The 25,855-nt window shown below is 49.8% G+C and overlaps 3 protein-coding genes across 7 annotated transcripts in view; 1 reads left to right on the plus strand and 2 right to left on the minus strand.

Annotated features, from left to right (window-relative positions):
- Window positions 1–25,855, plus strand: part of PSMA7 (proteasome 20S subunit alpha 7) — a 189,055-nt gene that overhangs the window by 123,287 nt on the left and 39,913 nt on the right. The gene's annotated exons all lie outside the window — the stretch shown is intronic.
- MTG2 (mitochondrial ribosome associated GTPase 2) lies at window positions 623–17,731 on the minus strand. Of its 3 annotated transcripts, none has more exons than XM_050745105.1 (8): window positions 17,656–17,713; window positions 7,872–7,939; window positions 7,513–7,721; window positions 5,110–5,257; window positions 3,581–3,696; window positions 2,406–2,624; window positions 2,115–2,253; window positions 623–1,116 (listed from the first exon to the last, which is right to left on the minus strand). In XM_050745105.1, exons 3-8 carry the CDS (start codon window positions 7,714–7,716, stop codon window positions 722–724), a joined length of 1,221 nt encoding a protein of 406 aa, XP_050601062.1. In that variant the 5' UTR covers window positions 7,717–7,721; window positions 7,872–7,939; window positions 17,656–17,713; the 3' UTR covers window positions 623–721. The 3 variants fall into 3 exon arrangements, with proteins under 3 accessions (XP_050601062.1, XP_050601064.1, XP_050601063.1); XM_050745107.1 differs by lacking the exon at window positions 17,656–17,713 and adding an exon at window positions 17,319–17,467; XM_050745106.1 differs by lacking the exon at window positions 7,872–7,939 and having other exon boundaries at window positions 17,656–17,731.
- LOC126929074 (calcium-responsive transactivator) overlaps window positions 18,228–25,855 on the minus strand; it is a 116,783-nt gene continuing 109,155 nt past the window's right edge. The window contains exons 12-13 of the mRNA XM_050745098.1: window positions 21,311–21,485; window positions 18,228–20,516 (exon numbers count right to left, since the gene is read on the minus strand). Coding sequence (XP_050601055.1) covers window positions 21,459–21,485 — 27 coding nt within the window. The 3' untranslated portion in view covers window positions 18,228–20,516; window positions 21,311–21,458. The remainder of the gene's footprint in view (window positions 20,517–21,310; window positions 21,486–25,855) is intronic.

The raw sequence follows: 25,855 nt of genomic DNA on the forward strand, positions 1-25,855 counted from the left end.
CAGACGGCTGATGGAGAAAAGCACACAGCTGCCTGCGCTGCTCTGCCTGCACTTGCGTCCCCGGCCCCACCCCTTGTGCAGCAGTGAGCCTCCCTGAGACACTGGTGCCTGGGCTTGCTGTACTGTAGGGCTGCTGGACAATGGGCCAGACCCAACCCCAATGTGGATCCAGAGGTCTCTCTCCGTAGCGAGCCATGGAAGCGTGACGGGCACTGTGCTGAGAACCCAGGTCTGCACCTCTGACCTGGGGCTCTGGCCGTGCGGTTCTGCTGAGCTCACCCAGGAGTCCATGCGTGCACGGCGCAGACCCGAGTCAGCGGCAGGGCTACCCTGTCATGGGCACCCCAACCCCTCATTAGGGGTGTTAATCAGCACAAAGGAGCCAACTGGCTAATCAGTCAGCACAGGCTGACAGACACAGGAAATACAGAAGGCAGGCGGGCTGGGGGCGCACGCTGACAGACGCAGGAAATACGGAGGGCAGGCGGGCTGGGGGCGCACGCTGACAGACGCAGGAAATACGGAGGGCAGGCGGGCTGGGGGCACAGAATGCTCCCCCACCTGAGGACATCCCAGGCCAGCAGGCGGGGCCCCAGAGACCCAGAAGCACCACAACTCCCATGTGTCCACAAGGCACTTTCTTTATGCATTCAAAGCCACCTCGTTCACACCCAGGTTTGCTCAGACAGGGAGGCCCAGAGGCGACCCCGCTCTGGCATGGCTACCACCTGAGCGGCTGGCGGCCCTTGCCCAGCTCGGCCTCCACGTAGGCGTCATGCAGCACCTTCAGGTGCAGCAGCAGCTGCTCCAGGTTTTCACCAGTCAGCGCTGACAGCGCAATGACCTCCTGTCCCAAGTGATCCCGGAGCTGGGACAGATTGGCTCGGGCTTCAGGGAGGTCAATCTTATTTGCAATGATTGCGTGGGGCCTCTCAGACAGGCCCTCTTCATACATCTCCAGTTCATATTTTAAATCGTCAACTTGAGTCCATGGCTCAGGCTGAGAAAGATCCACCACGAACAAGAGAAAGCGGCAGCGCTCGATGTGCCTGAGGAAGGCGGACCCCAGACCCCTGTTCTGGTGGGCGCCTCGTATGATGCCAGGGATGTCGGCCACTGCAGGGAAGACAGGGGCACACGAGGTGACCACTCGGCCCAGCCAGCACCAAGAGCGCCTTCCATCTCGAGTCTGGGAGGGAAGGCCTGGAGCCCACTGCGGAGGCTGGATTTCCTGAGTTCTAACACTTTCCTTTCAAGGACCACCTTGAACTGAAGCCATTTGATTTAGCACCTGGGTGATTCATTGGGCCAACTGACACCCGAGGAATTCAGTGCTGGGAGATGTCTGGGAGACCGGCATGGCGATGGGTCCATCTAGTAGGGAACATTTAATACCTTCTCTTTCTGCTTCAAATAGGATTCAAAAAAGAGGAAAATGGCTGCCTGTACTCTACTAATAATCTGATTACTGACAGAAATCACTGTAGAGTACTCTGCAAATAAAAAGTGCCGTCCAAATAACCTTACCAGCAGGCTTACTATTTTTAATGGGTACATTGTCTTCTGGGAAAAAGTTTTATTCTCTCAAACGGCACAAGGAAAGCTTTTAAGTCACATGTTGTGATGCTGCTGAGCTTCCACAGATGAAAGAGGGGCACAGACAGAGTGGGAAGAAATACTGTCCTCAGGGCTGGAATTTCTTTTTTTTTTTTTGAGATGGAGTCTCGCTCTGTCACCCAGGCTGGAGTGCAGTGGCACGATCTTGGCTCACTGCAAGCTCTGCCTCCCGGGTTCACGCCATTCTCCTGCCTCAGCCTCCTGAGTAGCTGGGACTACAGGTGCCCGCCACCACGCCCGGCTAGGTTTTTGTATTTTTAGTGGAATATTTTTAGTAGAGACAGGGTTTCACCGTGTTAGCCAGGATGGTCTCAATCTCCTGACCTCGTGATCCACCTGCCTCAGCCTCCCAAAGTGCTGGGATTACAGGGGTGAGCCACCACATCCGGTCAACAATGCTACATTTTAAACAGAAAGCTAAATTTAAGAGTTACATCATTATTTTTCTGAATTATGTCATTTAAACGTAACCTTTGGGAGAATTCTGGAAGTTCTACCTGCTATTTGTTGGTGGCCTTCATAGTGGACGATCCCGACATGGGGCTTCAGGGTGGTGAACGGGTAGGAAGCCACGGCGGGTCTGGCGTTTGAAATGGCCCGGAGCAGTGAGGACTTCCCGGCATTGGGGAATCCCACCTGGGGGAAAGAGGGAAGTCAGCAGTGTACAGGTGGGAAAAAGGTGAGCCGCACAGCTGTTCTCTTCTAGGCCACTGGCAAATCCCCATCGAGAACAGTGGATTTTCTAGAGTTCAGTGTGTGCAGATGCTGTTGGCAGTGGGGACACCTACCATCCCGGCGTGAGCCACCGTCTTGAGCTCTAGGTGGAGAACTCGCTGCTGTCCTGGCTGTCCAGGGGTACAGGTCACAGGGGCACGGTTGTCGTTGGCCAGGAAGAAGCGGTTGCCTTTCCCTCCTGCCCCGCCCAGTGCGGCGATGTACTCGTCTCCCACGCGAGACAAGTCGGCCACGACTCTGCCTCCCTCCTTCACCAGCGTGCCTACGGGGACCTGGGAAACAGCAGGCGCTCATCAGCTGAGCTCTATGAGCAGTGAGGACAGGTGGCCTTAACCCATTCCTGAAGCAAGTGCTAAGGAAAGAAGAGCAGACTGTGCCGGGTGGCTGCCCGCCCCACTCACCTCTGCTGACGGCTCTGGAGTACAAGGAGAAGGTCCCAGAGCTCCAGAGGTTTCATGGGGCTGGGTACACACCCTTCTGACTACACAAAGGGCTTTTTCAAATAGTGTTTCTAAAACATTAGGGTGAACTGAAGCAACCGGAAAACAGCTAATCTAAGAGAAGAGTGAAACAGTTCACAAAGGAGATGCAGGCCCGCTGGGTGCCAGTGGCCTCCCTCAGTCAGAGGGCGATTCATGGGGCCAGAGGCAGAGGAAGTGTGCGTGCCGTGGGCTCCCTCTTTTTAGAAGAGAATCATTTCATGAGTCTTTTTTTTTTTTTTTTTTGAGACGGAGTCTTGCTCTGTCGCCCAGGCTGGAGTGCAGTGGCACAATCTCGGCTCACTGCAAGCTCCGCCTCCCGGGTTCACACCATTCTCCTGCCTCAGCCTCCCGAGCAGCTGGGACTACAGGCGCCCGCCACTGCGCCCGGCTAATTTTTTCTATTTTTAGTAGAGACGGGGTTTCACCATGGTCTCGATCTCCTGACCTTGTGATCCGCCCGCCTCGGCCTCCCAAAGTGCTGGGATTACAGGCGTGAGCCACTGCGCCCGGCCTCATGAGTCTTTCACTAGACATGCACGTAGTGCGACCCTGGTACAAATGCCTGTCTGGGGTTGCTTCGAGGGGTGGGGCTGCTTTCCCGCTGTCTGCCAGCCTCTGCTTCCACTGTGCTGCTTCCTGGCTGTGGGTGTCAAGTCACAGGGGCCCCGTGGGTCACACAGTGGCCCCCAGGAGCCGGATGATCCAGAACAACAGGGACAGGGCCAGCTCTGGCAGTCTCGGCTCACCTGGACGTAGAGGACGGCGCCACTGCGCCCGAAGCAGTTTTTACTGCCGCCGTCTTCTCCACTGAAACCCTGGTACTGCGACAGGACCGATGACAGGGACTTGACTTGCTGGTCAACTAAAGCGAGAACAAGAATCTCAGTCCCTTTGTGTTACGGCAACCACGGCCTATTGCTGACGTCTCTGGGTCCAGTTTAAGAACCTTAAAAATACGTATGGAAGCGAGGAGTGAGGCTGCAGCAGAAGTTACAGAACCAGCAGTGTCATTTTTTTAAAGTGAAATTCTTATTTTCCTTCAAAATGTGCTATCATTTCTGAAAATGTTTAAATTTCTCATTTTTTAAAGTAGTTATATTCTATGACTTTGTTGTGAATGCTTCATTCCCAGCTCACTCTGCGTCTATGCTGAGTGAGTGTGAATAAAACCAGCAGCTGGCAGCACCCACAGAGACCACCGCACAGGCCTCGTGCTTTCACGCGACCGGCACGTCAGGTTCCCTGACAGGAAACTCTGGGCTCCTGAAATTAAAAAACAAAACAAAACATGTTCAAAGTTGCTTTTTTTTTTTTTTTTTTTTTAGACAGAATCTTGCTCTGTCGGCCAGGCTGGAGTGCAGTGGCATGATCTTGGCTCACTGCAACATCCATCTCCCAGGCTCAAGCAATTCTCCTGCCTCAGCCTCCCGAGTAGCTGGGATTACAGGTGCCCGCCACCACACCCAGCTAATTTGTTTTTTGTATTTTAGTAGAGACGGGGTTTCACCATGTTGGCCAGGTTGGTCTCGAACTCCTGACCTCAGGCGATACCCTCACCTTGGCCTCCCAAAGTGCTGGGATTACAGCTGTGAGCCACTGTGTCTGGCTGAATATCCATATAATTTATAAAAATGATATCCATACATCAGGGGTTTTTTTTGTTTATTTTTTTGAGACAGGGTCTTCCTCTGTTGGCCAGGCTGGAGTGCAGTGGCATAATCGGAGCTCACTGCAGCCTTGACCTCCTAGGCTCAAGCCATCCTCCTGCTTCAGCCCCGAGTAGCTGGGACTATCAGTGTGTGCCACCACATCTGGTTATTATTTTTATTTTTTAAGAGACAGGGTCTCACTATGTTGCCCAGCCTGGTCTCAAACGCCTAGGCTCAAGTGATCCCCCACCTTGGCCTCTCAAAGTGCTAGGATAACAGGGTTGAGCCACTGCGCCTAGCTGGGTTTAAAAATTTTTCCTTTTTTTTTCCGACAGGGTACTGCTCCGTCACCCATGCTGGAGTGCAGTGGTGTGATCACGACTCACTGCAGCCTTGAACTTCTGAGTTCCAGCAATCCTCCTGAGTAGCTGGGACCACAGGTGGACGCTATCACCTCTGGCTAATTTTTTCAAAAATTTTTTGTAGATCCACAAACCTTGAGACCAAAAAAAAAAAAAGACACGGTCTTGCTATATTGTCCAGGCTGGCCTTGAACTTACAGGCTCAAGTGATCCTCCCGCCTCAGCCTCTCCCCAGCCCTGCCCGCACTGCCCCAGGGCACCTGCCTCTCAGAATGACGTGTCCGCCGTTGCCTCCGTCCCCTCCATCGGGGCCTCCAAACTCCTTGCGGGGCTCACTGTGGAAGCAGCTTGCCCCGGCGCCTCCGTTTCCTCCACAGACAAGCACTCTCCGACAGTCCACAAAATACCTTTTCTACAGAGAGCACAAGTATCCCACATCATCTCAACACTCCGAGGTCCTTTCACGAGACCATACATCCATTTGAGATGTGCCTCTTCCATTTACGACAGCCTATTACAATTACAGGTTAATGACACTAATACTGCTAATCGCTTCTAAAATCCAAAGAAAAAAAACAGTTCCCACAAGTCAGTAGCATTTGTAGACCAAGGTAAACCCACAATGCAGATGTAAGTATTCTGTGTGAACCTACACTTCAAAAATTCAGCATTTCTTATTCTGGGTGAGACTGATTTAAAACCACCAACAACAAAAATCAGCATTTTTAACCTAAAAAACCCACATCTTGTTTAGGAAATAGTCCTTAAATAATGTGTTTTTCCATTAAAAAAAAAAAAAACCCATTCCTGAAATCATAGATCTTTACTCTTAGAAAGTTCCAGTTTCCCAGGATGCGACAGGGAAACAAGGAGTTAGAGTCGTTCCTGGACAATTACCAGGCTTTCGACTCTGAAGAAAGAGTATTTTCTGGGGCCTGACGAAAACAGCACTCATTTAAAAAATGTCGTGATGCAAACTGAGCCCCTCGCTGGAGGGAAAGTTTTTTTTTTTTTTTGGCAGAGTCTCGCTCTGTCGCCCAGGCTGGAGTGCAGTGGTGCAATCTCTCACTGCAAGCTCCGCCTCCTGGGTTCACGCCATTCTCCCACCTCAGCCTCCCGAGTCGCTGGGACTACAGGTGCCCGCCACCACACCCGGCTAATTTTTTGTATTTTCTTTTTTTTTTTTTTTTGTTTTTTGAGACGGAGTCTCGCTTTGTCGCCCAGGCTGGAGTGCAGTGGCGCGATCTCGGCTCACTGCAAGCTCCGCCTCCTGGGTTTACGCCATTCTCCTGCCTCAGCCTCCTGGTAGCTGGGACTACAGGCGCCCGCCACCGCGCCCGGCTAATTTTTTGTATTTTTAGTAGAGACGGGGTTTCACCGTGGTCTCGATCTCCTGACCTTGTGATCCGCCCGCCTCGGCCTCCCAAAGTGCTGGGATTACAGGCGTGAGCCACCACGCCCGGCCAGGAAAGTTGTTCTTTAGGTCACTAAGGTAGGTACAATCTGGATAAAGAGAGAACCAACCAGGATACTGTTCAACACACAACAGCTCCTACCACAGGAGGGTCAGCTCCCGCGGCCCAGGGTGCTGCAACCTCACCACACCCTGGGGAGGACGCCTGGTTTCTGCCCATGTGCACGGACAGATGCGCCCTAGCCCTGTCCCAGGGCTGCTGCCTCTGCACTCCCATCTAATACTCCTCAAATGCAGCTTTTTTGTTTTTTTTTTTTTAAAAGAAAATATACAAACATTTTAAGATTCTTTGGCACCACCATGTGGAAAAACCATGAACTGCTATTTCCAAATCTCAATATGTAATGCCGTCATGTGCCAACGCAAGCAAAATCCACCAGACAGGGAAGAAAGCCCCACTGGTGAGCACTACACGGAGGACAAAACCTCGGCTCACTTTCTCCGCTGGGGATGAGACAAGCCTGTGCAGACACTTCAGCTATTTGAGCACACATCCCACCAAAGCAGCTTTTCCACTGGAAGTGCGGTTTGTCCCAGTAATGCTTATCTAAAGCCCCTCCATTCAGGAGGAAATGAAGGGAGTCATAAATGTGCATTTTCTTGAATTTATTAGAGACAATTCATGTTTTAAATAGGAGGTTTTGGTAAACAGAACAAGAAAAACTTGTAAGGCTTAAAGAACCATAAAATGGAGGGTCTATTGCCCTGACTTGTTTTATTTTTATTTATTTATTTAAAATTTTTTTTTTTTTTTTTTTTAGTAGAGACAGGGTTTCACCATGTTGGCCAGGCTGGTCTCGAACTCCTGACCTCAAGTGATCCGCCTGCCTCAGCCTCCCAAAGTGTTGGGATAACAGGCATGAGCCACCACACCCAGCCCCCACATTTGTTTTAAGAAATAGCCACACATATTAAAGGATATATGTAACATACATGTAAGATACACAAGCTCATGGTAAAATGAGCAGCCTGTATCACAGCTTTCCAAGCATCCAGCGCCTCTCCCAGCCTGCTGGGATCTGCTGAGCGTGGGATTTCGCACACAGGCCTGCGTTTCACCCCACCATTTTCAGGAAGCTCCACATGCCCCATCACCAAGATCACAGAGATGAGATCAAGAGGAGGACCCAAAACCACACCCTGTGCCTTCTGAGGAGGAGACAGGCAAGCTGCTCTGACTCCAGAAGTCTCACCAGCTTTTTCTCAGAGAGCGGCTTCTTCCCCGGGAGTTCCTGACGCTTGGCGTGGTCCGCACAGCCGACCGAGAGCAGCCTGGGAGAAGCCTGCTGTGGCAGTTGCCGGCTGGACTTGAGGCCAGCCCGTGTGGACAAAGCCCAATGCCCCACGTCCTCAAACACGGTCCTCAATCTTGCTGAGAAAAGCCTTGCAGGTGACATGGCCCCTACAGAAGTCAGATTGGCAAAATGAGATGCTTGGTTTAACCCTGGGCATGAAACAGAAACGGAAGAGGAGGGTCTCATGCAGCAGGTCTCCATGCACGTTTCTCAAACAAACAAGTGAACTGATGAGTCTGACTCTCCTGGTCACTCACCGTCTCGGCCCTGGGTCACGTCTTGTCCTCTGACCCGTCAGCCTATCTGTGACTTGGGAGCAGGATTTCTGTACAAAGGATTTAAAACATTAAATCTTCCACAACACTGGACATATCCTCTTATGGAATAGCAAGTATCTGCTCAACGAAAATATTAAAAAGGAAATCTGAAGTGCAAGTCAAAATTTCTTGAAAAACACCCATTTATTCAAATGTTATCAACAGTGTTATCTTGTGTAATTTTCAAGTTGTTATACTGGAACACAAGAATATTAACCATGGAGCATAGCGGCTAAGCACCAGGCTCTGGAAAGCAACTCTAAGGGAAGGCCACGCACCTGTGTGGCCTCAGCCTCCTCACTTGTAAGGACAGGGCTGGGTGAGGACGGGCTGAGCTGATCCACATGGCTGCACAACAGCAGCCCTGGCTGTGGCACTGACAGAATGAGAAGTGTCCACTTGGCCTCTGCTCCTGGCTCCTGACACACAGCTCTCAGAACACTGGTAATTTCCTGAGTGACAGGGGTGATAGGGGTGCCTGGTGCAGAGCTCCTAAATCCCTTGGACTTCCCGGGTGACAGCAGTCTTCTGTTCTAATGAGGCACCTCTTGGTGGGCTCCTGGATGGCCTTGGGAGGGGGCTGGTCATCATAAAGACCAAGCCATGATGAGAAGCCTGGGCCTTTCAGCCCCACCCCCACCCTCCAAACAGGGGAGAGGGGCTGGAGGCTGAGTTCATAACTGATCATGTCTCCATGACGAGGCCTCCATGGAAATCCTTGAACTAGGGGCTTGGGAAAGCTTTCAGTTTGGTGAACTCATCCCTGTGCTGTGAGGGCAGCCACAGAACTCCCTGGGTACAAAGGCTCCTGTGCTCAGGACCCTCTGGGCCTCGCCCGTGCCCCTCCTCACCCAGCTGCCCACCTGTGCCTGCTGTGGCATCCTTTATAGTAAACTGGCAATGCAAACTAAGTGCCTTCCTGAGTTCTGTGAGCCACTCCCGTAAATCATCAAACCTGAAGGGGTCATAGGAACCCCCAGTGTATAGCAAGATGGACAGAAGTGTGGGTACCCCAGGGACCCACTACTTGCGGTCAACATCTGAAGTGGGGGGCGGGTTGGTGTGACTGAGCCCCTAACCCCGGGGTCCGTGATCACCACGGCAGGGTCAGAGTGAACTGAATTACAGGATGCCTGGCTGGTGTCTGCAGAGGACGGGCGAATTGTTGGTGTAGAAAACCCACACACTTGGTGCCTGATGTGCGGTGTGGGTGGAAACACCCCTGGGGCGGCAGGGTCGGCACAGCTGCAGACTCTAAGTGCCAGCTACTGTCACTCTCAAAGCCTCATTTAAGCCGTCACTCACTCATTCCACCGCTCATGACAGCGAGCTACCTTGCCAGTGCCAAGGGCACAGTGAGGAAGTCGCTGACCCTGCCCTCCAGGAGAGGACAGCCCCTCCCTTCACCATGAGCACAAATGCCCTCCTGCTTCCAGAGCTCCCCATTCTTCAGCAGGTCCCACAGGAGGGACCTTACAAGGCGCTCCCCGTCCTGACTACGAGAGGTGTGTACAGAAGGGGCCCCAGTGGATGGCTGAAAACTCAACACGAGGCCAGCGCGGGAGCACAACGAGGGGACACCGCCCGCCTCCTCCCTCACAGTGCCTCGGACGCCTCCCTATCCCCGGCCTCACTCCTCCAAAAGGTGCCACCTCCTTTGGGGGGTCACTACCTCTGCGGGGTCCTTGGCCATTCTGCTTTAATTCTGAGGCAATCACAGAAAAGCTGGAAGAAGAGTACAAAGAACTTCCTCCGGAATCACTTGAGTCAGTCGCCGACTGGACTTCCCTATACCCAGAACCTTCCATGTGTGTTTCCTACAGACAATTGTGTCCCCTCCAGAACCAGGGTGCCATCGAGACTGGCCATGACCAACAGCCCCTCCCCATACCCTCCCACGTGGGCCCCAGTCCCAGCAGCACCTCTCCCCTCAGGAGAGTCTGCGTCCCAACCCCGGCTTCCTCAGCCTCTCCTGACTCCGGGCCGGCCCTGACACGGGAGGCGGCAGGCCAGCTGTCAATCCCACAGGAGGCGGCAGGCCAGCTGTCAATCCCGGCTTCCTCAGCCTCTCCTGACTCCGGGCCGGCCCTGACACAGGAAGCAGCAGGCCAGCTGTGAGCAGGACGTCCTCATTCCCAACTCAGCACTCTGGGCTCATTCTAATTTTCTCTTGTGGTCCTGCTAACTCCATTCTCTGACTATAAGAAACTGTGCCTCCGTGCCCTTTAAGATATTTATGGAGCTGCTCAACCCCTACTGGGACATGCCCACAGCTCCACCTCCCCGCCTGCTCCCAGAGCTCCCCATTCTTCGGCAGGTCTCTGTTCCCCGACTGGTTGAGTTCCCATGCCGGCCCACCTGTCCATGGGACACCCTCCCCTTGATATCCTTCCTGTAAATATATTTTAAAGGACCGCCGATTTTGAGATGGTTTTAGATTTGTGGACAAGGTGCAAAGGCATTCCCGTGGACTTCCTCCCCAGTGTCCCCCACAGCCGCACCTGTGTGGCCTCCACTGCTACTAACTGAGCTCCAGGTGGGGCTCAGGGCTCAGCAGTTTCCCAAGAGCATCCTTCTCTTCCAGGACCCAGGCCAGGATCCACCCTGCTTTTTACCATTATGTAGGATATTTTTAAGTGCTTGAAGAAAAGAGGCACCGAGGCATTCTATACGCGGGGAAAATCTCTTTCAGAAAGGAAGGTGCAATAAAGATTCTCAGATGGCAGAAAACGAACACAGTTTGTCACTAATATACCTGCTGTATGAGGAACGCTCAAGAAAGTTCCTCGGGTTGAAGGAAAATGATACCAGAGGGAAGCCTGGATCTTGAGGAGGGAAGGGAGAGCAACAGGAATGGTAAATATAAAATACTATTGTTTTCCTCTTAGGAGTTCTTAAATATGTAAGACTTTAGACAAAAAAAATATTGTGTAGTGGGCTTCCAACGCGCATAGAGGTAATACACATGAAAGGCAACAGAAAGGTCAGGAGGGGATTCAAGGGACCCAGATGACTGCAAGGTCCCCACGTTTCTGTGAGGGGCACAGTATGAACTCTGAGCAGACAGTGAAGGCTAAGAGGTGTGCAGACTGGAACCTCCAGGGCAATGACTAAGACACAACACAAAGACACAGATCCGAGAAGCCAACAGATAAATGAAATGCTCAGAACGAGCCCAACAATTCAGAAGAAAAAGAACAAACAACAAAAAACAGAGGGGACAAACAGGAAAGCAATAATAAAAGTGCATCTAAATCTAACCATATACATCATTTCATTAAATGTTCACGTGTACAAATTGTAATTAAAAGGCAGAGGCTGACAAAGTAGATTAAAAAGAGCCAGCTGGGCACAGCAGTTCCTGGCTGTAATCCCAGAACTGTGGGAGGCCAAGGCGGGAAGAACTCTTGAACCCATGAGTTCGAGACCAGCCTCGGCAAAATAGCAAGACCTCCATCTCTACTGAAGGAATTAGCTGGGCATGGTGGCGCACCCCTGTAGACCTAGCTCCTTGGGAGGCTGAGGCGGGAGGATCACTTGAGCCCAAGAATTCAAAGCTGCTGTGAGCTGTGAATACGCCACCGCACTCCAGCCTGAGCAATAACAAGAGAACGAGACCCTTTTTTTTTTTTTTTTGAGACAGGGTCTCACTCTGTCACCCAAGCTGGAGTGCAGTGACATAATCACAGCTCCTTACAGCCTTGACTTCCTGTGCTAAAGAGATCCTCCTGCCTCAGCCTCCCGAGTAGCTGGGGATACAGGTAAGTGCCACTGTGCCTAACTTCTAAAATTTTTTTGCAGGGACGGGGTCTCCCAGTTACCCAGCCTGGTCTCAAGCGATCCTCCTGTCTTGGCCTCCCAAAGTGCTGAGATTACAAGCATGAGATTACAAGCACCACACCTGGCCTGAGACCCTATGTCTAAAAATAGAAAAACAGTAAAGATACAAAATCTGAACAATACTATCAAAATATTTATCTAGTTGACATTTATATAACAGTACATTCAACAACTGTAAAATATACTCTATTTTCAGGTGCAGGTGGAATATTCACCAAAACAGACCATAAGATGTGTCATAAAAGAAGTCTCAATACATTTAAAAGAAATCATATACAGTCAGCCCTCCGGTTTTGTGGAGTCAACAAACCTCAGCTCAAAAATATCCGGAAAACAAACAAAACAGTAATAATACAACAATTTTTTTAAATTTAAAAAATAAAGTATAACAGCTATTTACAAAGCATTTACATTGTATTATACTATAAATAATCTAGAGATTATTTAAAGTATACAGAAAGGCTGGGTGCAGTGGCTCACACCTGTAATCCCAGCAGTTTGGGAGGCCCAAGGCGGGAGGATAACTTGAGGCCAGGAATTCGAGAACAGCCTGGGCAAAATAGTGAGACCTTGTGTCCACCAAAAAAAAAAAAAAGAAAGAAAATTAGCTGATTAGCTGGACATGGTGGTGCATGCCTATAATACCAGCTACTTAGGAGGCTAAGGTGGGAGGGTCACTTAAGCCCAAGAGTTGGAGGCTGCAGTGAACTGTGATCACACCACTCACTGCAGTCCAGCATGGGTGACAGAGCTCCTGTGGCTTTGGAGGGGTGGGAAGTATATGAATGCCAACCACAGGGAATATTCTCAGAATTAAATTGGAAGTCAATAGCTAGAAAATATCTAGGAAACCTGCAAATTAAACAAGCTTCTTCTAAATAATCCACAGGTCAGAGAAGAAATCAAAAGAGAAACTGGAAAATGTTTTGAACTGAATGATAATGAAAATGCAAAATACCAGAATTTTTTTTTTTTTTGAGACAGAGTCTCGCTCTGTCGCCCAGGCTGGAGTGCAGTGGCGCGATCTCAGCTCACTGCAAGTTCCGCCTCCCAGGTTCACGCCATTCTCCTGTCTCAGCCTCCTGAGTAGCTGGGACTGCAGGCACCCGCCACCACGAAATACCAGAATTTAAGAGATGCAGCTAAAGCAGTGTTTAGAAGGAAACTTACAGTTCTAATGGTTACCTTGGTAAAGCAGAAAGATCTAAAATCAGTAACCTAAGGCTCCAAATCAAGAAACCAGAAAGAGCAAAGTAAGCATGGAGTAGAAGGAGGAGAATCATACAGAGCAGAAGAAAACAAAGAGACAACAGTAAGACGTAACGGGAAAAAACAGGCTCACTGAAGAGACAAGCTAACACACCTCTAGCTAGCCTGATCCGGAAAACAAGAGAGCACGAATCTCCACTGTCAGAATGTTCGACGGGTTATCAGCACACACCTTACAGACAGCAGAAGGGCAAGAGAATGCTAGGAACTACTTTACGCCAGCAAATTCAGTAACAAATTCAACTTACATGAAATGGACACATTTCTTGAACAAGGCAACTTATTAAAGAAACACAAGAATAAACAACCTAAAATAGCCCTGTATCTACTCAAGAAGTTAAATTTGTTATTAAAAAACACTCCCCAAAGGAAAACTCTAGCTCGGCTTGTTTTCCTGGTAAATTCCATGTAACATTCCAGGAAGAAACAATGCCAATCTTACACACTTTTTCGGAAAATAGAGGAAGTGAGATCACTATCCAACTCATCCTATGAGGCTAGCACCAAAACCTGACACTATGAAAAAATAAAATTATAGACCATACCTCTCATGAACATAGATGCAAATAACTCTTAACAAAATATCACCCAATTGAATCCAGCAGTTCAGAAAGGATCACACATCAAGACCTAGTAGGGGTAATCTCAACACAAGGCCACATCAAGCAGTCGAAACTCAGCCCAGGCACTTCTGTGTATCAACAGGTGGTACCACCGTCTCCACACCCACTCACGAGGAGGAAAACAAAACATCTCAGCAAACTGGGAAGAGACGGGAACATCTTCGCCCTGATAAGGGCACTACATGGGGCCTATAGCTAATCGCACTTAATGAAGAAAGACTGAACGGTTCCCTCCCACGATGGAGAAAAAGGGCCTCCACATGCACCATTCCAATGCAACAATGTCCTTTCACACACTGAAATAAAAGGGAAAAAAAAAAGAAAGGAAAAAAGGAAGAAATAAAACTGTCCCTGTTTACAGAAGAGAGGACAGAGTTCCATAGAGAATCCCAGGGAAGGCCGGGCACGGTGGCTCACGCCTGTAATCCCAGCACTTTGGGAGGCCGAGGTGGGCAGATCATTTGAGATCATGAGTTCGAGACCAGCCCGGCCAACATGGTGAAACCCCATCTCTACCAAAAATATAAAAATTAGTGGGGCGTGGTGGCGGGCGCCTGTAGTCCCGGCTACTCGGTAGGCTGAGGCATGAGAATCGCTTGAACCTGGGAGGCGGAGGTTGCACTGAGCCGAGATCACGTCACTGCACTCCAGCCTGGGCAACAGAGCGAGACTCCATCTCAAAAAAAAAAAAAAAAAAAAAAAAAAGCCCCAGGAAGTCTACAAGAAGACAATAAGGTGACTGAGCAAGATGGCAGGTTATCAGGCTAATATAAAAAAATCAATTGTATTCTTAAATACCAGCTGCAAACAACTGTAAATTAAAATTAAGAAAAAAACCCCATTTATGGCAGTGCCAAATACAAAAAGTACCTGAAAATCATTTAACAATAAACCTTCAAGACCTCTACCTCACTACTTGCAAAATACTGTTCTAAGTATTTTTCAGGGATTAACTCATTCAGTCCTCATAAAACTGTGAAGTCCTTCATCATCCTCATTTTAAAGTTGCGGAAACTGAGGCAGACAGGTGGAGAGACTTAACCCAGAGCTGTCAGATGGGTCAGGGGTGGGGCATAAAAACAGGCCGGGGAAAAACGACTCAGGCTCATCAACACAAGCACAGTCACGGCTCAGCCTGCTGGGACGTTACACCATCCAGCCCGGATATTCTGGAAACCAGACTTCCTGCCGCGGGTGACACGGAACCTGAAGATCAACCGCAGAGAAGGCCGCAAAGCCAACCAGAGACCTGAACTCGCAATCTTGCCTAATTTGCTTCCTCCTGTTTGCCCTTTCAATTTCTCTTTGGAGGTCCGCTGAGTGCTGTGGCTCTCCCTTGCCGGATGAACAAATCCCACTGTTTCACGCCGCTCTTTGGTGTCTTTATCTTCCTTCCAACAAGGCTGCCCTTGACCTGTCCAGTACAGTCCCCACTGGCCAAATGTGGCCATTTGGCTAACATTAATGAAAATGTAAAAACTCAGTCCCTCAGGCAACATCTAAGTGCTCATGGTCACATCGCGAGTGGGTACCATATGGGACAGCACAGATTAGAACACTGCCCTCATCACAGAAAGTTTTTTTGAGACAGGAGTCTCACTCTCTCGCCCAGGTTGGAGTGCAATGGCATCATCTCACCTCACTGCAACCTTCGCCTCCTGGGTTCAAGCAATTCTCATGCCTCAGCCTCCCAAGAAGCTGGGATTACAGGCACCCATCACCACGCCCAGCTAATTTGTGCAGTGGTGTGATCTCAGATCACTGCAACCTCCCACTCCCGGGTTCAAGGGATTCTCCTGCATCAACCTCCCGAGTAGGTGGGATTACAGCCACGTGCCACTACGCCTGGCTAATTTTTGTATTTTTAGTAGAGACGGGGTTTCACCATGTTGGCCAGGCTGGTCTTGAACTCCTGACCTCAGGTGATCCACCGCCTCGGCCTCCCAAAGTGCTGGGATTACAGGCGTGAGCCACCGTGCCTGGCAATTTTTTTTTTTTTGAGGCAGAGTTTCGCTCTTGTAGCCCAGGTTGGAGAGCAATGGTGGGACCTCGGTTCACTGTAACCTCCGTCTCGTGGGTTCAAGTGATCCACCTGCCTCAGCCTCCCGAGTACCCTCCACCGCGCACCCACCGCCACACCCAGCTCGTTTTGTATTTTTAGTAGAGACGGGGTTTCACCATGTTGGCCAGGCTGGTCTCGAACTCCCGACCTCAGGTGATCCACCTGCCTCGGCCTCCCAAAGTGCTGGGATTACAGGTGTGAGCCACCACGCCCGACCAATATATCCACTTTTAAATGTATTCCTAACAATAATAGCCTGCGAGGGGTAATACTGCATGCTGAGCTATCTTCCACTTGCTTTTCCAGACCAGCTTTCTACCCTGCCCTGTGCTGTGTGTCAGGAGCCTGAGCCTGCCCCTTAGGAAAACCTACTGGGACCTGGCCCTCTACCAGAGACCGGAGGCAGGAACAGGAGGCTGGGACACGGACCTCCTTGCCCACTCAGATTGAGGCTTACACCTCCAGTCCAACTCTTCCCTCTCCTGGTACTGCTGTCTTCCCTGATCCTTTGGCGTCCAGGAGTAGAAACTCCACTGACACAGTTCCAGGATAAAGGACCAACCGTCATTTACCTATACTCTCTTTGCAAACGGTCCCTTTATAAACCCTCCTCAAATCCTCCTGTGAGCATGAAAAATGATTTTTTTTTTTTAAATGTATTTGAGAAAGAGTCTCGCGCTGTTGCCTGGGCTGGAGCACGGTGGTGCAGTCTCGGCTCACTGCAACCTCCACCTCCCTGGTTCAAGGGATTCTCCTGCCTCGGTTTCCCAAGTTGCTGGGATTACAGGCGCCTGCCACCACACCCGGCTACTTTTTTGTATTTTTAGTAGAGATGGGGTTTCACCATGTTGGCCAGGCTGGTCTTGAACTCCTGACCTCATGATCGGCTCGACTCGGCCTCCCAAAGTGCTGGGATTACAGGTGTGAGCCACCGCGCTCAGCAGAAACCTCATTCTTGACTTTACATTTTTTATGCCCATCTAAAGCAGTGGAGGCTGAGACTTAGAGAGGTTAAGTCACTTGCCCAAAGTCACACAGTATCCTCTGGCCTCCCTGGCATGTTGCTGACACCTGCATTTTACCGCAGGAATCTTCCCACTGAGGTTCACGTACACATAGACTTCCCAAGGGACTAAGGCCAGGATAATTTCAAAGGAATCCATTTTCTCAAGTTTTGCTACGTTCTCTCTGCTAAAACAGAACTGCCTGAGGACGAACTTGCGTTTAAAACAATATGAGTTATCCTTTCCTATTTTTTTTTTAAATGGGTCCACCCCTTTACAAAAGAAAGGTATTTCTCCAGCGACATTGCCCAACAATTCCCTGATTCCCATCCACAGGTCTGCGTGAACGCCATTCCTCCGCTTCTGCAGCTACGAGAACGTAAACGGGAACAGAACGGATAACCGGCTCTCACAGGGCAAAAGCCACCCACGGACAGTGAACTATCTGGCAATGCGTCTCCTTGAGGAGCGTTTACAATACAAAACTTTATTTTTATCATCCAAATGTGCATATATTTATGTTGTTTTGTGCAACTGTACACTACCAATAATCACTTTAAAATTCCAGAAGAAAATGTTTAATACTTACAGCCGTAAGTATTAGGCAAATACTTAGGCAAATTCCTAAACAACTTGACTCGGAACTCACACGCGGCACCCATCCCTGTGACAGAGAAGCACGCGGGTGGCTGACAGGACTTCCGACCCCCAAACGCGGCTCTGCGGAGAGAGTGGGGCAGGACTGGGGAGCAAGGCGCCGCTCCCCACCGCGGTTCGCAGCCCGGCAGCCCTCCAGGCTTCTCAGCTCCTAGGCCGGGGCCTCTCCCGCTCCCAGCGGCCCCGTACCCCGCGGCAAAGCCGAGGCCCCTCCTCGCACCCGGGCCGCGACCACCCCCGGGGACCAAGCTCCCCGCTCCCGCACTCACCGGCTCGGGAGAGCACGTCACTTCCGGGGCGTAGCAAGCGGCCGACCACTTCCGGGGCCTCTCGGCTTGGGCAGCGCCAAGCCCTGCCTAGTGCGCAGGTGCAGAAGATACGCCGGCGGAACCGAGGAGGGACCTTGTCCCTAGGAGCGGGAGCAGGAGGAACAGCGCGAAGGCTGCGGAGCGCTCAGCTGCACCCGCGCTTTTCGCCGGCGCCCTCGCTGCCCGAACACAAGGACAGCCGCCCCGCCCGTTCCACCCGGTGTCCAGGGACCCCCAGCTCCTCCGACCCCTCCGGCGTTTGCGGAGCCTCCCAGGTCTGATGAGGACACCGCCCTTGCCCGAGGAGGCTACTGGGCAACGCAGAGCAGGCAGTGGGGACCGCAGGGCAGCCCCGGGACGCCGTCCCCACCGCCCTGTCCCTGGCTCCGCCTTCCCGCCGCGGGGAATGCGGCGCGGACGCACGGGGACTGCCCAGGAGCCGAGGTGACAATCTACCGGGTCTTGGTAGTAAGTATTTGCAAAACAAATCACACCAAAATCCCATTAACTTCATGAAAACCCACTTTATAGGATGATTTTTGAAGAACCAGTTTATTAAGAGATTACACCAAAAGCATGAACAATTTATACGTCAAATCTCCGGCTGAAAAAAAAAATAAACCGATAAGGATGTTTTTTAAATGTACTGTACTCACAAATAACAAGACAAATTTGACCTGTTCAATAAATAGAAATGAAGTGGCTAAAAATTTTTAAATGGAAAACAGTCTTCTTTGTACAGTTTTGAAGGGATGCCCCCTATTCAAGCCTATACGTAGAAAAACTCTGACAAAATCAGAGGTTTACTTAAGACTCCAACCATATGAGTGTATTAAGGTTTCTTTTCAGATCTTAGGAGATCTTGTCCACCTTAATCCCATTCATAAAGACTCTTGGCATGAGTTCTGATGTACTGTTTTAATATGCTAAGTACTGTCGATTCAACAACAAACCCTAATGGGTGATGAGCTTTTGCATACCAATATGAATTTGTCAGCCCTTCTGAAAATTGTGGTCATCATTTTTCAAATTCACAATTTGCTGGATGTCAGGGAACAAGAAGAAGAATGAGCGTCAATTTTCACATCTTCCTTTGCTTCTCCACTGGCCTTCCATAGAAGTAGTCAGAAAAAAACAAAGCACCATCAACCACACTTCACAAACAATTCATGTTAGCCTAAGCTTTTCTCAACATTCATAGGACAGAAGATAGAGTAAGTTAATGAGAAGGAATTGCTGGCATCACTTTCCATCACAATATTACATAAAAATGGACAACACATTAAATAAACATTCTGTTATTAATCATTAAATATATTAACACCAAAAATCATGTATAAATTAGGAAATAAATGTACAAACTATTTTGCAAAGTGCTTTTTAAAATATATACACAACATTCAAGATATTCTTAATGTAAGACATTTCAGATTGAAGTTTTGGGATAAGTGTCCTTTTCTTTCAGAAAGTATTATTAATACAGCACTTAAAAAAACACACAAACACACATAAAAGGCATATTCCCAGATTGGCAAGGAATAAAAATAAACTATTTTCACAGTTATCTAAAATGTTTAACATTTTCAGTGGGAAATTTTAGTCCCCGATTGAGTTTGCAAATTAGTTCTATGAAAATCGACAGGAAAAGAACAAAATCAAGGGAGATGACTCCCTAACTGAAATTGCTAATACGTTTGTCAATTAGCAATTAACTCTCATTTCAGTAATTTAATATGAACATATACATTTATTTTTAAGCCCTCACCAGTGTTAAGGGTTTTAAAAACCCTTACGCCTACAAAATAAACACTTCTGTCCCCATTTGTGTGTGACATCTGTCCCGTAGAGGAGGGGAGAATGTCCTGGAACAGGACTGGTATTCAGCACAGGCAAGTCCTTTAATCTGTGCCTCAGTTCTTCATCTCTAACATGGGAACTGTTACTCCAGATTTCCTCATAGGGGCTGTCAGGATTAATTCAGGCAAAACACATAAGTGACTTGTAAATTCTAAAGCAACTCTGGATAATTACTTTTAACTGTGTGTGTGTGTGTGTGTGTGTGTGTGTGTGTGTGTGTGTGTGTGTGTTTTGAGACAGAGTTTCACTCTTGTCGCCCAGGCTGGAGTGCCATGGCGCAATCTTGGCTCACTGCAACCTCCGCCTCCCAGGTTCAAGCCATTTCTGCTGCCTCAGGTTCCCGAGTAACTGGGATTACAGGCATGCGCCACCACGCCTGGCTAATTTTGTATTTTTAGTAGGGACGGGGTTTCTCCATGTTCGTCAGGCTGGTCTTGAACTCCCAACCTCAGGTGATCTGCCTGCTTCAGCCTCTCAAAGTGCTGGGATTACAGGTGTGAGCCACTGTGCCCGGCCAAGAATTTTAACTTTTAAAACAAAACATCAATTGAAGAGAAATATCATTATTAGTAGGCCTCATATATCAAGCATTGGATATCTTTTGTATTTTCTTGGTAGTTCTTGGAAATTCATCAGCATTTATCCAAAGATTTTTTTAAAAGGATTAATGGCAAATATGAATATTATTATTCCACGTAAAGGTTGATCAAAAGTCCATGCTACTTATTAATGGAAATGTGGGATTTTTTTTTTCCTTTGACCATACTTTTGCAAGCGTGCTGTCTTTAATGTTCACACAGAATTTAAATGGGATTTAATGTCCTAGAAATGTAAAAATTACTCAAGTTTCTCTATAAAAAACCTTTACTTTTCATTAGAAAGAACACAGTAATGTTAGTGGATGTGACTTTCAGACATCCCTAAAAGAAAAGAAATGCTTGCTTGGAGATCTGAGCAAGTAGGTCCTGGAAGAAATAATATAAAATAAACAACTTGCCAACTGTTTGGAAAATTTGATTTGAATATTTTAAATTACCTATCAACTTAGAATCGGGCGTATTAACTATTCCAATCCCAGAAATGACCATCAGCTAAACAAGGGTCAGAGCCAGAGTAACCCAGAGAGCTGCCTCTCCTTCAGCAATGCCGCCGGCCCTGGGTTAGGCGATTCGTCCGCGGCCCTTAGGGATTCATATTTATCTGGAATACAGTCATTGATCCCTGTTTACTTTTTAATTCAAAACTATGTACCTTTTTGGATAAACGGAGTTGGCGAGAGACAGGCAATGAGCAAGCTCTGGAAGTGGCCATCTGTGGCCTCTCCCGTGGGAGGTGCTTATCCTTTTCGTTATGTAACAGAAACTGGCCCAACACACAGAAGATGCCCTCCCACCCACCCCATCGAGGCACAGGAAGAGGCTGCCCTCCAGGGGCTGTGTGTGCGTCCAGCTGTGGTGTAGCCAGTTAAAGAGAAGTTGACAACCCACACGACAACACTGCACGGGGAGGGAAATGAGACCTAAGGTCTGCTGACGGGAACAGGTGGACTGTGGTGTCCTCAAGATCTGTCCCGCCCCTGGGTACAGAATGCTCTGATGACAAAATGACCCCCAAAGCTAGCTAGAAACATTGAGAAGGGGGCAGGGGGACAAAAAAAGGATACCTCTCCATGTACCGACATACAATACTATACACAGCACCAAAAGTATCACACCACCAAGCGCTGTCTCGCGCCAGGGGTGCGCGCTCGGCGTCATACCCAGCATGAAATGAGCACGCTTCACATGCAGACGTGGCACTGGGCGAAAGGGTAACCAACATGTCACAGTTCACCAGAGCTGCCGCCAGCCCATCCGGCCCCTGGATGAACACGCTATCACAAGGGCTCCAGCCAGAACGTGTGTCCCTCACTGCTGGTAATTTCCATACTGGCCCTAAAAGAGATCAAGACACAGATTACACCCCTATAGTCACGAGTAAAAGGAAGACAGACGTCCACCCCAGCCAGGACAGGGGGTAGGAGGGACAATGGCAAGCAAACCACCTCTGCCCACATCTCAGGCGGGCAGCGAACGGCTTTCCAGAAGCCACCGGCCAAGCCTGGGGCTAACAACGTAGAGAGGGCCAAAGGTTCATTCGTTCAGTCGCACGCTGGCATCGCTGCGGCTGGGCCTGTGCCAGGCCTGGCATCAGAGCCTTACCCTGGGCCTGCTATGCAGGAAGGCTCTCCTCCAAGTTGGCCCCCTGGGAGCTGATGCAAACACCATCTGTCCCCCAGCCCGCTAAAGTGAGAAAACGGGAGCGGGGACGACCAGGGTAATGCGTTTCAATCTATAAAAAAATCTGAAGACCCAGCCTGGGCAACATGGCCAGAATCCATCTCTACAAAAATCCAAAACTTAGCCGGGTGTGGTGGCGTGTGCCAATAGTCCCAGCTACTTGAAGGGTGAGGTGGGAGGATGGCTTGAGCCCAGGAGGTCAAGGCTGCAGTGAGCCATGATTATGCCACCGCACTCTAGTCTGGGTGAGACACTATTTCCAAAAAAAAAAAAAAATCTGAATTTGGAGGCTGAGGTAGGAGGACTGCTTGAGCCCAGGAGTTTGAGACCAGCCTGGGCAGCACAGCAAGACACCATCTGTACCAAAAAATGGAAAAAAGTAGCTTCAGCCAGGCGCAGTGGCTCATGCCTGCAATCCCTGCACTTTGGGAGGCCAAGGTGGGCGGATTACTTGAGGTCAGGAGTTCAAGACAAGCCTGGCCAACACAGTGAAACCCCGTCTCTACTAAAAATAAAAAAAAAAATTAGCCAGGTGGTAGTGGCACGTGCCTGTAATCCCAGCTACTTGGGAGGCTGAGGCAGGAGAATCACTCGAGCCTGAGAGGTGGAGGATGCAGTGAACTGAGATCATGCCACTGTGTTCCAGCCTGGCGACAGAGTGAGACCCTGTCTTAAAAAAAAAAAAAGAGGCCAGGCATGGTGGCTCATACCTGTAATCCCAGCACTTTGGGAGGCTGAGGTGGGAGGATCACCTGAGGTCAGGAACTCGAGACCAGCCTGGCCAACATGGCAAAACCCCGTCTCTACTAAAAATACAAAAATTAGCTGGGTGTGGTGGCACGTGCTTGTAATCCCAGCTACTCAGGACGCTGAGGCAGGAGAATCGCTAGAACCCGGGAGGCGGAGGCTGCAGTGAGCGAGATCGCACCACTGCACTCCAGCCCGGACAACAGAGCGAGACTCCGTCTCAAAGAACAACAACAACAACAGACGAAAACAACAGCATGAAGAGAGAACTAGAGAGCCCATGCCCCACAAGGCCACAAGACAGAGAATTCTTTGAGCAGCGAAACGGAGCATCGGATCTGTGGTAAAAGCCGCTCGGGTGACTGCCACAGAGGAAGACAACGATCATTGCATGCCTGAGTCTCCCTGTGCCCCCAGCTAGTTAATGATCAGATTTCCTGAGTGCCTGCAGCAAGGAAGTCGGGGAGGGAGGAAAGCTGTTCCCGCCTGACCAAGAATCCAGTCCACATAACGTTCCTGGTGAACACAGTCCACATAACGTTCCTGGTGAACACAGCCTGTCACATTTTCATTCCCAGAGCCGCCTGTGATGGTCCTAGTTAGCAGGAGTCCGTTCTGATGTCTTTCTGCCCCTGCACCATTGGGTAAGATGGAAAGCCTCAAAGCCAGAGCTGCTCAGCTGAAGGCATGGCAGCCCTTGAGCCCTGTAAAACCACGGGCAGCCCCAACGCCTCAGCACTTCAGTGTTTTTTTTTTTTTTTGGGACGGGAGTTTCGCTCTTGTTGCCCAGGCTGGAGTGCAATGGTGCGATTTCGTCTGTCTCCGTCCGCTCCCGCCCACCTCGGCTTCCCAAAATGCTGGGATTATAGGCGTGAGCCACTGTGCCTGGCCACCTCAGCACATTTTTAAGTGTAGCCCAGTGGTTCTCATATGGAGACAATTTTGCCCTGGGGGGCATCTGGCAATGTCTGGAGCCATTTTAAATTGTCAGACTGGGCAACGAGGGTGCTACTGGCATCGTGGGTGGAGGCCAGGGATGCTGCAAACATAACACCGTGTGCACGACGGCCCCTAGGAGACGCCCAACGCCGGCAGTGCTGTGCCAAAACGCCATGGCCAGTTACACTTGATTCTGACTAAAGACTATGTTATGTTAATATTCTGCAGTTAGATGGACACATTTCCCCCTAAATGTGGAATTCTCTGTCTTCTCCATTGCTTTGTGTCTTTTCTTTTCTTTGTTTTGAGATGGAGTCTCGCTCTGTCACTCAGGCGGGAGTGCAGTGGCGCGATCTCAGCTCACCTCTGCCTTCCCAGTTCAAGCGATTCTCCCACCTCAGCTTCCCGAGTAGCTGGGCTTACAGGCACCCTGCTAATTTTTGTATTTTTAGCAGAGATGGGGTTTTACCATGCTGGCCAGGCTGGTCTCGAACTCCCGACTGCAGGTGATCTACCAGCCTCAGCTTCCCAAAGTGCTGGGATTACAGGTGTAAGCCACCATACCTGGCCTTTCTTTTTCGTTTTTTTAAGACAAAGTCTTGCTCTCTATAGTCCAGGCTGGAGTGTAATGGTGCAGTCACGGCTCACTACATACAGTCACGGCTCCATACACTCTATCCTAAAGTAAGGTCAGCTAAACAAGCTATCGGGCCCATACCCCGAAAATGTTGGTCATATCCTTCCTGTACTAATTAACCCACTAGCTCAACTCATTATCTACACCACAATAATTACAGGCACACTTATCACAACACTAAGCTCACACTGATTTCTCGCCTGGGCAGGCCTAGAAATAAACATAGTAGCCTTCGTCCCAATTCTAATAAAAAAAAACAAACCTCCGCTCTACAGAAGCTGCTATCAAATACTTCCTAATACAGTCCACCGCATCTATAATTCTCATAATAGCAATCATCTCTAACAACCTATTATCAGGATGCTGAACAACAACAAGTCACATTAACCAACCCCAATCCCTAATAATAACAACCGCCCTTGCCATGACTACTTTTTTTATTTTTTGTAGAGACAGGTCTCGCTATGTTGCCCAGGCTGGTCTCAAACTCCTGGGCTCTAGCAATCCTCCTGCCTTGGCCTCCCAAAGTGCTGGAATTACAGGTATGGGCCACCACAACCAGTCACGGTCCTTTCATAGGTAGGCATAAAGTTATATGTCCTCTGGTTCAGTCTTATAATTCAGTTAGGACATTCACTTATTTCACAAAATCCAAGTAAGTTATTTTCAGGACTGTATGAAGGAGGTATAGTGTCTCGTCAGAATCATTAATTCTAATTTGGATGCAGACTGCTGTCCTTCCAGACCCCAGCATGACGCTCCTGTGCAAGCCTAGAGGGCCAAGCTGGGGCCTGCTCCCCGCTGACCGGCACCCAGCACACACTGGGGAGAGGCGGCCCCTGGCGTTGGCTGCAGTGGCCTCACGGTGTCCTGAGAGCACACCAGGAGCACTCCTAACGTCTGTGTAAATGCCTCATCGGCGTGCCCTTCCCAGGCATGACCTTCTGAGTACTGTGCCCTGGCAGGGGGCCTGTGTTACATGATCTTTAGGCTTCTCTACATCTACCTGGTGACCCTTTGCCCTCTTGAGGGAGGAGGACGAGAAGCATTTAAAAAATAGTATTCGGCCTCTTACCTACCCAGTTCCCTGAGAAAAACAACCTCGATCGACGTAGTGCTTTGAAATTTCACTGGCGGTGTAAAGTGTCCCTAACACCTCTGGCCAGCTCAGAGTCACCAACACAGAGCCACTTCCTGCTAAGGACTGTCTCAAAGGAGGCTCCAAAAAATGTCCAAGACCATTCTCCTTCGTATGCCCCGTGCTCCAGCCACCGAGCCTCCTTCGGGCTGCCTTCACTGGGACAAACCTCCCGGTGCCTGAGGACCTTGGCACGCCCTCTTCCTGTGCCTGGCTCATTCTCCTCTAGGAGGCCCTCGCTCCTGCAGTGCTCCCGCCACACAGACCCTGTCCTCCTCCAGAGGGAAGGCGATGCCTGCTTTATGGAGGCCCCCACGCCCACCTGTCCCTGTCACCTCCCGCCAAGCCGGCCTCCTCACTGTCCCAAGAGCTCCCGCTCTTCCATCTTCCAAGCTGCTCTTTCCTCAGCTCCTTCAAAGCCCTGCTCACTGTTCCTGGGCAGAAAGGGCTCCCCCTCCCTGGGCTGAGCCTGGGGCTGCCACTCCCCGCTGTGTCTTCGTCCTGGAATTGTCCACAGGGGCCAAATGCAGCCGCCTGTGCCCCCACCTGGAAGGCGGGCTCCAC

The sequence above is a fragment of the Macaca thibetana genome, chromosome 10 (genome assembly GCF_024542745.1).
Source record: "Macaca thibetana thibetana isolate TM-01 chromosome 10, ASM2454274v1, whole genome shotgun sequence".
Taxonomy (NCBI): domain Eukaryota; kingdom Metazoa; phylum Chordata; class Mammalia; order Primates; family Cercopithecidae; genus Macaca; species Macaca thibetana.